General features: G+C 28.1%; 1 protein-coding gene across 1 annotated transcript in view; it reads left to right on the forward strand.

Moving 5' to 3' along the window:
• Nucleotides 1-1,410: 1,410 nt before the first annotated feature.
• The window catches only part of LOC100213150 (cyclic AMP-dependent transcription factor ATF-6 beta), a 44,792-nt gene continuing 32,621 nt past the window's right edge, over nucleotides 1,411-13,581 (forward strand). Inside the window, exons 1-4 of the mRNA XM_065790835.1 lie at nucleotides 1,411-1,560; nucleotides 6,841-6,905; nucleotides 7,175-7,553; nucleotides 8,975-9,048. Of these exons, the coding sequence (XP_065646907.1) occupies nucleotides 1,473-1,560; nucleotides 6,841-6,905; nucleotides 7,175-7,553; nucleotides 8,975-9,048 (606 nt within the window). The 5' untranslated portion in view covers nucleotides 1,411-1,472. The remainder of the gene's footprint in view (nucleotides 1,561-6,840; nucleotides 6,906-7,174; nucleotides 7,554-8,974; nucleotides 9,049-13,581) is intronic.

Below are 13,581 nucleotides of genomic sequence, written 5' to 3' on the forward strand. Positions count from 1 at the left end.
AAAAATTTTTTTGTAATTTTACTGATCTTTTGCGAGATGCTTAATCAGCAAATTTAATTTCAATTGCAAGAAAAGTTTTATCTGCGCTTATTGACGAAAAAATTTGCTTCGCGCGAAAAATACGTGGAATGGCCTTAACGCTTCAAATAAAGAAAAGAAAAAAAAAAGAAAAATATAAGTATCAATTACGAAACGAACTTGTTGTGTATATTACACGTCTAGTATAAAGGTCAATTCAATGACAAGACTGGAATTAAGTCTTCTGCGAGCTCCATATAAATACTTTTATCCATTCTATTATTCTATTATTTTTATCCATTCCAATCTAATTACTTTTCAGTTTTTTATTAAAAAAAATAACTTTTTAAACAATGTGGTAAATGATGAATAATAACTATAGTTTGTCATGTAGAATACTATAACCACATTAACTCCCTTCCTGGTATTCCACATTAGGGCACTGCCGACCCAGCCGGCATTTGATCTTAAAAAAACGTCTTTTGAACGTTCAAAAGACGTCTTTTTTTGACCAAATACCGGCTGTGTAGTTATAATTACATGCTGTTAAATTAAAAAAACGCAATTTTTAACAGGTAAACTAAATATTCAGCATAATGAAGTAACGTTTCTGCTTACCTACCTCAAAAAATAAACTTTACAAACGCACTAAAAAAGATCACAACAAAGTTTGTTTGCATGGATGTAAAAAAATTGTAAACACCAAAATAATAATTTACGCGTTATTTTAAGACTATGTTTGCACATCAGATTAAGGCTACGTTATCGAATAACTTCCCAGTGGGCACAGGACGTAAAAAAGACGTCTTTTAAACGTCTTTTTTAACGTTTTGACGTCTTTTGAACGTTCAAAAGGCGTCTTAATAAGGTCCTGTGCCTACTGAGTTAAAACGCTATCAAAACGTGAGAGTTTTGAGATTTTGTTGATGTGCGAGGAAATAAACTAGATGAATAAAAATTTTTATACAATATAGGGACAGATACAAGGATGCAACTTTGCTGAATGACAAGCTAAGCGAGAACAAGTTTTGGTTTCGGCTATTAGGATGTAGATGCCTCTAACGATTTCTGAAAAACACAATCGTTAACCTTACTCTTTAAAAAGGTTGGAAAGGCTATACTTTTTCACTATCAATAATAATTTGTTTTTAAAAAAAGTAGAACATTTTGGCGTAGAATACTTGTGCAGACTTGCACTTCGCCAAGTTGCAAGTACCTTGCACTTGTACAGATTTGTATTGATACAGATTAAGAATCTGCTTAAGTGCTCAATTGCAAATCTTAAAACTCAGAGTTTTCAAAGAACAAACAAAGCACTTCTTTCTCCCTTTTTCTCTCTTCCCCACGATCCAATACTGTCGGAAAATAAAATTCTAGTTTCGTTTTAGCTTTGTCTGAATGAATTCCGTCCCGCTACATCCTTTTGATCTGTTGCGTCAATTTAGAAGGTAAAAATGTTTGCCATGAGCTGCAATTCGATTATTTATTCAAATTCTGAAATTAAGTTCTTTGAAGATAATCTTTTGAATGAAGATGATTGGGGTAAAATATCGTTTAAATAATGTAAAAAAATTTATATTGAATAATAAAAAGCTTTATGCCTTACTTTCAGTTATAAGTATAGTCTAGAAACAAGCACACTAACCAAAAGGTATATCTAACATTATTGCAATTCGGATTAAAAGGTCGCTGGATGAGAGGCTTTTAGTTATTACTATTTTTCATTTTTTTACAAAATAACAATATTTTTTTATCATTTTATTTAAAAAAAAAAGGAAGGATCTTAGGGATAATAAAGATATGTTAAGGTTGTAAAGAGAGCGCTAAAAGGACTTTAGCTGAGATAGGAAAAACTCAAATATTAATATTTTTTATTATCAAAAACTTTATATACAAGTTTATATAAATTAAACTCATAACTATAAATAAAATTAACCCTGAATTTAAAAACGTTAGAAAAATAAACACATGCCCTTAAGTTTATGTAGATACACCTTTAAGTGTATGCATGAAGAAATTCAGTGCCAAAGCCACCCAGTCAGTTCTTTATTCTGTAAAAATTAACATTTTTATTTGAGTTTTAATAGAAAGTATGAAGTTAAAAAAAAACAGTTATTACAAAACTGCCATTTGAATGCTATCGTTAGCACTATTTGGCGCTAGTCATGATTTTCATATTAAAGTTACATTTTTGTATTGGAATATACATAAAAATAATGTCTACACAACTTTTTAAAACTTTTAAAGAATTCCAATAAACATTTACAGTACAATCTTTTAAATTTGTATTTTATAGGGGAAAATTAAAGTTTGACAAAATGAGATTTTCAAATTATAGAAAAATTTTTTACAGTGACATTTTGTAATGACATTTTGCATTAAATCAAATTATGGAGGTTTTCGAATTAAGAAGGTTTGCATTAGAGAGATTGTACTGTACTAATATTAATTTATCTATTCCAGTTGGAAATGATAAAGTTGAAGCAAATTTAGTAAAAAGATAAAAATCTAGTATTAATGTTGTTAATGTGAACACCTTGTCGTACAGTGTCAAATGTTACAGTAAGATAATTATTATGGGTAGCTTACTTCACTACTTGCAGCTCTGATATACTGCCAAGTTCATCAGCCATTTTCTCAACACCTCTGTCATAGGTAATATCATTTTCATTGTCATATTATTACCTATATGGGTAATACCATTTTTTAAATGATCACTCATCAGTCGAACTCTGGTAATTCGAACTCCTATAATTTGACAGATCATTTAAATAAAACAAATTCTTCAATCCAACTTTAGGGTTCAATATTTTGGAGTGAACTCATAGTTTATATATTTATAATATAAATAAAAAACTTTTATATTTTAAACATATTTTGAGACCCCTTGAGGATTCAAATTACATTAGTTCAACTGTATTTCTTTTTATCTTCTTACATATTCACATTTGCATTTTTATCTTCCTCCATCTGGAGCACATTAATTTCCAAGCTAGTGATTACTCTGTCATTTCCTGTAATATCAGGATTAGTAATTTATTTGCGCTAACTTTTGTCACCTATTTCTCTACACTGTACACTATCTTCTTTCTGTTTCCATGTTGTCTGTTGCTCCAATAGAACTTGGTTAATGTTTCTGCTTCTGAGATAGGAGAAGTATTATCTTGTAATATTTTAATCATTGTAATAAATAATATCTTCTAGTATTATAGTTATTGTGAGTGAATCCAAATAAGCTATGTCCAACAGATCGTCAACCTATTTCTCCTCCTTTTCCTTGTGTTCTAGAGTTGTTCTTGCTTAATGCTTGTTTGACTGCTTAATTTATATATAATATAAATTTAATAATTTTGTATTTCACAAAGTTATATATTTTTAAAACTAATTCACTTCTGATAAGTTTGCTAGAAACCCCTATTAAGTTATGAGTTACTAGAAAACAAAGGATAGGGTTAAAGAGAAAGGGAATGGTTAACTTAAAAAGTTGTTGGTTGTATAAGTCAGGAAAACATGAAGATGGGTGAGAGTTTTGAGATTTTGCTGATGTGCAAGGAAATAAACTAGATAAATAAAAATTTTTAATGACATGGAGGGACAGATACAAGGATGCAACTTTGCTGAACGACAAGTTAAGCGAGAACAAGTTTTGGTTTGAGCAGCCGCCATGATAGTATTTGGCAACAATGAGAAAGTGGCAGATAAAGCAGGTCCAACTACATAATAATAATGATGATAATGATCATGTGGATCATGGTAATTTTTATATATGAATATATATGTATATATATATAAAATATAAGGATCTTCCATAATGCGTACAAAGATAGAGGGGGTTATCGACAGTGAGTACATACGCACTTTTTTTTGTTTTTTTTGTTTTTTTGTTTTAGGCGCCCCAAGAAGACCTCATGGTCTTGTCACAGAGCACCACGGAAGAGCATTTAACTAGGAAATTAATGCCTTTCTTCTTACTCATGGCGAGAAGTATGCCCAGAGCTCGCTTCAAACCCTGAATCATCAAGCGCTCTAACCACTGCGCTACAGCCTCTCAAAGATCTCAAGAGATTGTCAGTTTAACTGTCTCCCGTTCTCTCTCTAAATACTGAATCTTTTCTAAAATTGGATTTCTTTTTTAAAAAAAAACATTTAATCTTAAAAGTTTAAAAAAACAATATTCTGTTATGTAACAATTGTAGAGTTAGTAAAAGTTTATTTATATTTAATGTTGAAAAAAATTATGCATTGGGAAAAGGAAGGGTGTATTTTGTAAAAAAAATCTGCATGTATACAGAGGAGGGAGGAGGGGGTTATTGAAAACATGCGAGTAACAAGGGGTAAGAGGGTGTCCTAAATCAGAGGTTTTACTGCGTACATACTTTATGGATACCCCCTATCACAACTATCACAACCTAAATATTTTTTATAATGGTTTTTTTTACAGTGAAACAAGTGGTACCACGTGTTTATTTCAGAAAATAGAAACCTTTCAGTATTTTCATCAGTAGTACTATTGTCAATGTTGTTATCAAGACTTTATTATATCTAAAAAGTTATATAGTCGAAATATTTAATTGCATTGTTGTAGCTATGAGTTACCACTGTAATCTTATAAAAAGAAAGTATTAATTAAAGGTTTTGCTATGTAAATAGTTTTCATAGGTCAACAAGCTTTTTTTCAAATAAAGTGCTCAAAATTTCGTTCTATTTCATCTATCATCAAAATGAGACTATTCAAATGCAAAAACAGTTGATGTAAAATCTGCCAGTTGTATTTACAAGAAGTTGGTAAGTTTGAGACATCCAATGACACTCTTTGAAACATTAAAAGTCATTTGTATAGCAAATATGTCATTTACTATCTAAAGCGTTTGTTATGTAATGAACTATCTACTTATACTGGAAAAACAAACAATTTAAGCAATCACACAAATGGACATATTTCCAGTTGCATAACTTGTAATTCAACAGATAGATTCAACAATCATGTATATGATTGCAAGAAAATACACAACTAATCTATGGAGTCATTACTTCAGCTTTTTGTTTTTCTTGAACTAAAAAAATGAAGGAAATTTCTTGACCTATGAAAGTTATTTACATAAACAAAAACATGACATCAATCATGTTGTAACTATGAGTTACCATTGTAAACAATGATAACTTATAGTTACAATATTGCAATTGAATATTTCTATTACATAACTTTTTAGATATATCAAAATATTGCTAATAACATTTACAATAGTACTACTGATGAAAATACTGATAGGCCTCTAGTACTATTTTTTAAAATAATATTTTAAGAAACTTTTTCGTTAAAAAAATTGATTTATTTGTTGAATATTGTTGTCTTGCTTGGTTACTTTTTCATAATTTTCACTAATTTATTATAGCTCTGTTCTTTAAGAACATTGAGCACTCTATTTGTAGAATACATCAAAATAATATATATATATATATATATATATATATATATATATATATATATATATATATATATATATATATATATATATATATATATATATATATATTATTTATTTCAATTCACCTCCCCAAGGCCATGAAGGCCAATACAATTGAGGAAGCTACTTTCAGTTGTGGTAACAAGCCTCTCAACTTTATAATTTCAATACACGAACTTTGACAAACAAGGCCGCTGTGCGGAAAAACAAATTGGTATATTAAAATTAAAACAAATATATATTTTTCAAAAAGTTTAAATGCAGCTGTATTTATTAAATTTATACATATATATATCAGGACCTATTCTAGGAAAAAAATTTGGGCAGCAGTGTATGTGTGTGTGTATATATATATATATATATATATATATATATATATATATATATATATATATATATATATGTATTATATACTATAGCGTATATAGATCAGCAGTTGCTTACTAGTTTTGCTTATCTTTATAGCATACAACTTTTTCAGAGAAAGAAGAAAAAATATTAAGAACTATGAAAGAAAAGATTGCTGCCACAGCACAAACCCTCAGTCTATATAGCGGAACTCTTTATAGCATACAACTTTTTCAGAAAAAGAAGAAAAAATATTAAGAACTATGAAAGAAAAGATTGCTGCCACAGCACAAACCCTCAGTCTATATAGCGGAACTCTTTGTAATAGTAGACTATAAGTTAGTTGAAGTCCCTGGCAACAAGCTATTTTAATGTAACGTCAGACATGTTATCTAAATGCGCATTTATATTTGTGTGTGTATATATATATACATATATATATATATATATATATATATATATATATATATATATATATATATATATATATATATATATATATATATTTGATATTAATTTTTATTTTTTAGCGTTGATCAAACATCTTTTATGAAGGCAGTCTGCATCTAACATCTTTTATGCAAACAGCCTGTGTTGTTTAAAAATTACTTTTCAACGTATTTCAAAGTGTTTACTTTGAAATATATAGTTAAAAAAAGTTAGTTGCAAAAACTGACTATATAATGTTTTTATGATACCTGCATATTTTAAAGTTAAATATTTTTGCTATTAATTTATAGAGTTCTCACAAAATGTAGCTAAATTTAAAGTATCCTGACATAAGTTATTTTTTAGTCACATATTTTGTGCTTTTGACAAGAAAATTTGAATTGAGTTACATTTTTTCATTAAATTACAGCCATACTGAATTTATGGGATTTAGTGTGGCTTTTATTTAATGACACATGTGGCCCACGTCAAATTTTTTTGCTGTAATACTCTACTGTTGATATAAAAGCAATTTAAAAAAAATATATATATATTTTTTTTTATTTTTTTTTTTTTACAGTTAAAGACAATGTCAGTGATATTGGAAATTTCAGTGAAAGTCCTTCATCTTCTAGTTCAGAAAGAGTAATTTTTTCATGTTTAATTATTTATTATGTGAGTTTAGCTATCTAGGATTTTTAAAAAGTTTTATATGAGCATTTGTTTCACATATAAAATCTTAAAAAAAATTGTATGTTAAAATTACATTATTCATCCATTGTCAATTTTAATAGCTCTTAAAAAATTGTCAATGGATTTCATTTTTATTTTTAGAAAAGTTTTTACTTTAACTTTATTGTAGTTTATATTATTATATTTATAGTACTTTATTCAAGTTTTTTTTTTCTCAACAGGCTATTGAAGATTACTGTTCTATTGGTTTTACAAATAACTATATTGACTGCTGGCTAAACGATGATTTGGATAAATTTGATCAACATGACTCTGCTAATATAAAAAAAGAGCCATTATCTCCAAATAAAATTTTTACTTCCTCGATAGCCAATATATCAGATACAGGAACTTCTTTAACATTTTGTTCATTGCCACAGGAAACAATTTCCGAAAATATTATTAATTTAGGTTCTAATGCTTCTCAAGTTTCTAAAAATGGACATATTCAGACAAACAATATCTCTTCATTGGAATTAAAGTATAATCCAACAAGTACAAAAGTCATAGATAAACCGTTATGTCATAATAATATCATAAAACCAAAAATTTTTAAAATTGGTAAGATCAATTATAAATTGTTATACAGTTGACTCTCGATATCTCGAACCTTATTTCCGGTCCCTGGTGCACTTGTTTGAGCCAAAATCCTCTTGATATCTTGAACTCTCAATATTTTAAACTTTTTTTACTGGTCCTCTGAGAGTTTGAGATATCGAGAGTCAACGTTAATATTAAGAAACTAATTCTAAAATCAACTTTTATAACTGAGTTAATTTTGTTGACTTTTTGCATCAGGTTCTAATAAAATTATAAACTATGATAATTATTATAGTTAAATATTACATTAGTAAAAAGAACTAAGAACTGGTTATAAATTTTAATTCTATTTAATTCAAAAGTTCAAATATGATAAAATTAATAATAATGATAATGTTTTATCTTTATTTTTTCTATTATCATACCTTGGTCTGAAATTTATTTTCTGTGGTGGTTTTATTAAGCATTATAATATATTTTATTAATTGTTTATTATTACAATATTTATTAAGAATCATTTAACCAGTATGATGGTTTTTGTTTTCATTTGAAAGTTTATCATTTTGTTTGTTTTTTCTTTCAGATACATCTTTCTTGCAAATTTTTTTTTGTTCACAGAAACTAGATTTTTTTTCAAAAAAATTCTGGTTTAAAAAAATAAACAGAAGGAAACTGAAAACTCAAGTTTTCAAGTTAACTCCAACCCAAAGCATTTGTTATTTATAGCATAATTTTTTTTTTAAATCAAGAAGATTACAACTTTAAACCCTTACACTTCAATACACTATACTCCAAAACATTCTCATTTCTCTCCAAAACCTAGAACTCTGAAAAATTAATTTCCAGTTGACAATTTATGAATTTGGACTTAAAGTTTATAAAGAATTAGGTTAAGGGTCTTCTGGGTTTGCTGATTAAATAACTGTGTTCTTACTACAGTAAAGAAATTATGGCTAATGAAAATAGGTGTATGTCAGTTTTAAGTAACCTTTATCTTGTTATTATTTCTTTACCAATCCTATTGTTTGCTAATGAAACAACTGACCTGATCAGGCAAAGATGTCAAATTATTAAAGAATCCACCTGACTTGATCAACCATCAAATTTTCACAGGGCATTATTTTAACTGTTGTTTAAATGCGCTGCAGCTTGTTCTACTAACAAAAAGTGGACCTCCACATATAAGAATAGGTCATACTACTAACAAAAAATGGACCATTCGTTATTTCAAGCCCTGTATATATATGTTGCAGATTTCAATAAATCAGGAAACTTAAAATATTGTATATAAATTAATTTAAAATATTGTATATAAATTTTTTTTTAATTATCTTTTCAAATAGTTTTAGTGTTTACTTTTAAGTTTTTATTTTATTTTATAAATAAAGCAAATTATAAGCATTTTTTTATCTTGCTCCTTTAAAACTAAACTTTTTTTTTAGAAAATGGAAATTTTGTTGGTCAAAATGAAAATACGCTTAATACCACACTGACACATCCACATTCTAACATGGAGGTAATGTTATTTATTATTAATTTTTTTCTGAAAAAATGATAGTGTTTTTAATAAAATAGCAATAAATTATTTTATTTTTTTTATTATTTAGATATTTATTATCTTTTTATTTTTTTTATTATTTAGATATTTATTATCTTCTTGTTATTTTATTGTTACAAACCTCTCTTAACTCTCTAACTCTGAAACAGTTATGCTGTAACAGTTGTTATGGTGACTTTGTTTATAGATAAATATTATATTATAAATGCAGTGCCTAGTATAGTTGCAGTGTCTATATTGTTGTTGCTTGTAATGTCTTTATTGCAACATATTTGAAAACATCATTGCCAATTGCTCACAATGTAGGTCATTTGCAATATTCATGCCAACTTTTTTATATTAGTGTTTCAGTAGTATATATTATTGTTTATGAACTCCATTGTACTTGCATTACTGCTTGGAAAGACAAAGTGAGCCAAGGTTTTAACTTAACTTGTATGTTTGTTGCCAGTGTATGCTAAATCTGTGCTGAAATAATAAATTATAAATATTTTAATAATCATAAACGAATCATACAATAGAGCAGTAAAGTCAACGGCATGCTTGTCATTGCTCTATATACCTGCAAGCAAAAAAGGATTACCCTTATTTTGGAAAGTATTGGTTTTTTTTTAAAATGGATACAAATTAAACCTTAAGCTGTTGTAACAGTAATAAACATATGCAACTGTTAAAATAATCAAAAACAATCGGTTGTTTTTAAACGCAAACCTGTAGAAATACTTTGGTTGAAAAAAATATTTTTTAACTAGTTGTTCTTATTGGGTTAAAAACCCTGCTCACTGTATGTATTTTAAAATACATACTGTATGCTCACTGTATGTATTTTAAGTTTTCAATATTGTAATTTTAATACATACAATAATTTACAATAATTTTATTTTATTATGTACTAACTTAATGAAAATTTAATAAATTAATTTTCAGTTGCCATTTTGGTGGATTTGGGTCTACAGTGTTTTATTAAAAATTTCACTATATTTAAGTTGTGGATCTTCTGGGTTTATTGAATAAATAACCATATTCAAACTGCAGTAAAAAATTTAAAACTTAATCAAAATTATAATCAATTTATACAATTTAACAAAAAAGTCAACTAAAAAAAAAGGTTCAGTTTTAGGAAATTGGTATAAAACTTATTGTATTTGGTGATAAACTTTTTTTTTTTTTTATAATCTCTCCCATGTTTTTTTCTTCTCAAGAAAGTTTTGAAGGATGATACCATGCTAAACCTGTATTTCAGACTTTAAAATTGAGAGCTTTCTTGGTTTTTCTCTTGGTTATTGCTTTTAACTGTAGTAGGTTGAATGACTTCTACTGGCAGGGCCGGTCTTAGGCCGATTTGACCGATTGCTTCAAATAGGGCCCCGCGCTTGGTAGGGCCCCCGCAATTTATAGCATATCATTATAAATGGCAGTAATTTTTTTTTATAAATTTCTATCAATCTTAATATAATTCGTACAGTTAACGTTGAACGTTTAATGCGCATGGTAACGTCTATTGTTATTTTTAGTTTATCTTAGTTATTGCGGTATACGGTATAAAATATATTAGTTTCCAATCTACTTTTGAAAGTTCCAGAAGTACTTATTTCCGAAAATTTACGAGGCAAGCAATGAACATGGTGGCAGCTTTTATATTGTTAAAGATTAAGCTGTATTTACTTTTGAAATGTTTGTAATATATTTTTTGTTTGTTTATGCTATAATTATTTTTCATTTTGTTTACTATTAGTTTTATTTACTTTTGTTTAACGCAAACTTTTCTCGCTTTTCAGTAAATATTTTATATTTAAGACAATATAAATTTTATTGGATAATTTTAAGAGTACTTTTTTTCAAGTCTAATAAATAATCTTAATATTAAATGTTTGTTTATTTATATTAAGATATTTGTAGTAATCAATTGCTTACATTTTTATTTATGTTTTAATTTGTTGAGTTGTTAAGATACTTAAGATTTATTTTTATTTATGTTTTAATTTGTTGAGTTGTTTAGATACTTAAGATTTATTTATCTAGACTAGATACTATATTATAGTATCTAGAATCGCATAGTCTATATAGTTCAATGCTTCAGTAAACATTATATTAACTAAAAACAAAAGAACTTTTAAGTTTGTTTTCATGCTTCAAATAAAAAAAGCTATTTTTATGTTTTAATCTTACTATAATTCTAATGGATTTATTTATTTATTATCTCTTTATCAATATGTTTTATTATATTTTATCTCTATATTGTTTTAGCTAATTGAAGGGAAAATGTTTATATTAGTTTTGTTAATTTTACTTTTAATTTTGTAAGGGGGATTTTTTATTTAATTTAGTTTAATTAAACTATTTTATTTTATTGTGCAATTTAGTAGTAAAAAAAGAGATAAGTTTTTAGTTTTGAAGAACACAAGCCAAAATATGAGTAAAAGACAAAGGGACATCAGTAGAAAATATCTAAGTGGTAACATGAAGAGAACCTTAGCTAAGGTAAAGAAAACTGAAGCAGAAAAAGAAAAAGGTGCGTTAAATAAATATTTGAGTAAATCAGTAGATCTGTTTGAAACTGAAAAATCAGACAAACAAGTCGAGTCAGACGACATTGAAACAAATATTTCTAAAGAAATTACATCAGAAGCTAGTAGTAGTTTTCTTTCTGGATGTAATGCTCAACAAAATACATCTGAATTATGTATAAATATATCTGTTAACACACACAAGGATAATGAGGATATTTCAGAATCAAGAGAAGAAAATTCAAACCCAGCACTATGTGATATTTTAAAGATAAAAGATGACCCTGCTACATGGCCAAATAAAATTAATCAAAATGTCAGAAATTATTTAGTGAACAAAGGACCCCCTTAGATCACTGTAGAAAATTTTCCCCAAAATGAAAAAGGGTTACATTTTTCGAAATTTCATTGTAAAAGAAAATTAAAAAATGGGGAAGTTATAGAACGACCATGACTAATATATTCTGAATCATTTGATAAAGTTTACTGTTACTATTGCAAACTTTTTGACACAAATTCTGATTCTGCACTTGCTACTTCTGGATTTGACAGCTGGTCAAATATTCATACAAGATTAGAGGATCATGAAAAATCAAAAAAACATTTGCAATGTACACTTAATTGCAATGAACTGCAGCAAAGGTTATCTACTGGATTAACTGTTGATACATTAAATGAAAAATTAATAAGACAGGAAACAAAACGCTGGAATCAAGTCTTTGAGCGACTTGTTGCTTCTGTACAGTTTTTGGCAGAAAGGAACTTGGCATTTCGTGGGTCTGAAGAACAAATTGGAAATCCACATAATGGCAATTTTCTAGGCGTCATTGAATTGCTAGGAAAATTTGATCCAGTTATGCAAGATCATATACAGAAAATTATTAACAAAGACATTCATGATCATTATTTAGGCAAGACCATACAAGATGAAATTATTGATACTATAGGCCAAGCTGTTCTACAGGAAATTATTGCTAGAATTAAGTCGGCAAAGTATTTTGCAGTGATTCTTGACTGCACTCCTGATATCAGCCATCAGGAACAGATGTCAATGGTGCTAAGATATGTCGCTGATGGCACACACTCAGATGTCCCAGCAGGAATTTATGAACATTTTATAAAGTTTATTATAGTTGAGAGCAGCACTGGTGAAAATTTATTTAACACTCTTGTGAAAGAAATTAAAATGCTAGGACTAGATGTTGAAAACATCAGAGGACAAGGGTATGGCAATGGAGCTAATATGAAAGGGCACAATTCTGGAGTGCAAGCACGACTTTTGGAAAGAAATTCACGAGCTTTCTATACTCCTTGTGTGTGCCATAATTATAATCTTGTTCTAGGAGATATGGCTAAAACGTGTTCAGATGCCATGACATTTTTTGGAGCCCTGCAGCGTATTTACACCCTTTTTGCTTTATCTACAAAAAGATGGACTGTTTTTTAAAAGCATGTGAAATGCCTGTCTGTTAAACCATTATCAGAAACAAGATGGGAATGTAGAATGGAAAGTGTTGAAGCTGTACGATTTCAAGCCGCAGAAGTGTGTGATGCTTTAGAAGAACTAGCAAAAAGCACAAATGATGCTCAAGGGAAAAGTGAGGCTGAATCATTAGTAAGCCAAATGACAAATTATAGGTTTCTGGTTGCACTATGTTTTTGGCACTCTTTATTGTTTCAAGTAAATTTTACTAGCAAGGAACTTCAAAGCAATACCATAGACATTGCCGCGGAGCTGACATCTTTTGAAAAATTGTTTGATTGGTTGAAGACATACCGACAGGCTTTGTAGCAGCATTGATTGATGCCAAAGAGCTTGCAAATGAGTTAGAAGTTGAACCCATATTTCAACAGAAGCGCTGTTACAAGAAAAAGAAAATGTTTCTTTATGAATCTTCTGACGAACCAATTTTAGACCCCAAGACAGAATTCTGGGTAAATTTTTTCAATCAAGTTGTAGACAAAGCATTGCAATCTCTTCAAC

Source organism: Hydra vulgaris, chromosome 02 (assembly GCF_038396675.1).
Source record: "Hydra vulgaris chromosome 02, alternate assembly HydraT2T_AEP".
Lineage (NCBI taxonomy): Eukaryota > Metazoa > Cnidaria > Hydrozoa > Anthoathecata > Hydridae > Hydra > Hydra vulgaris.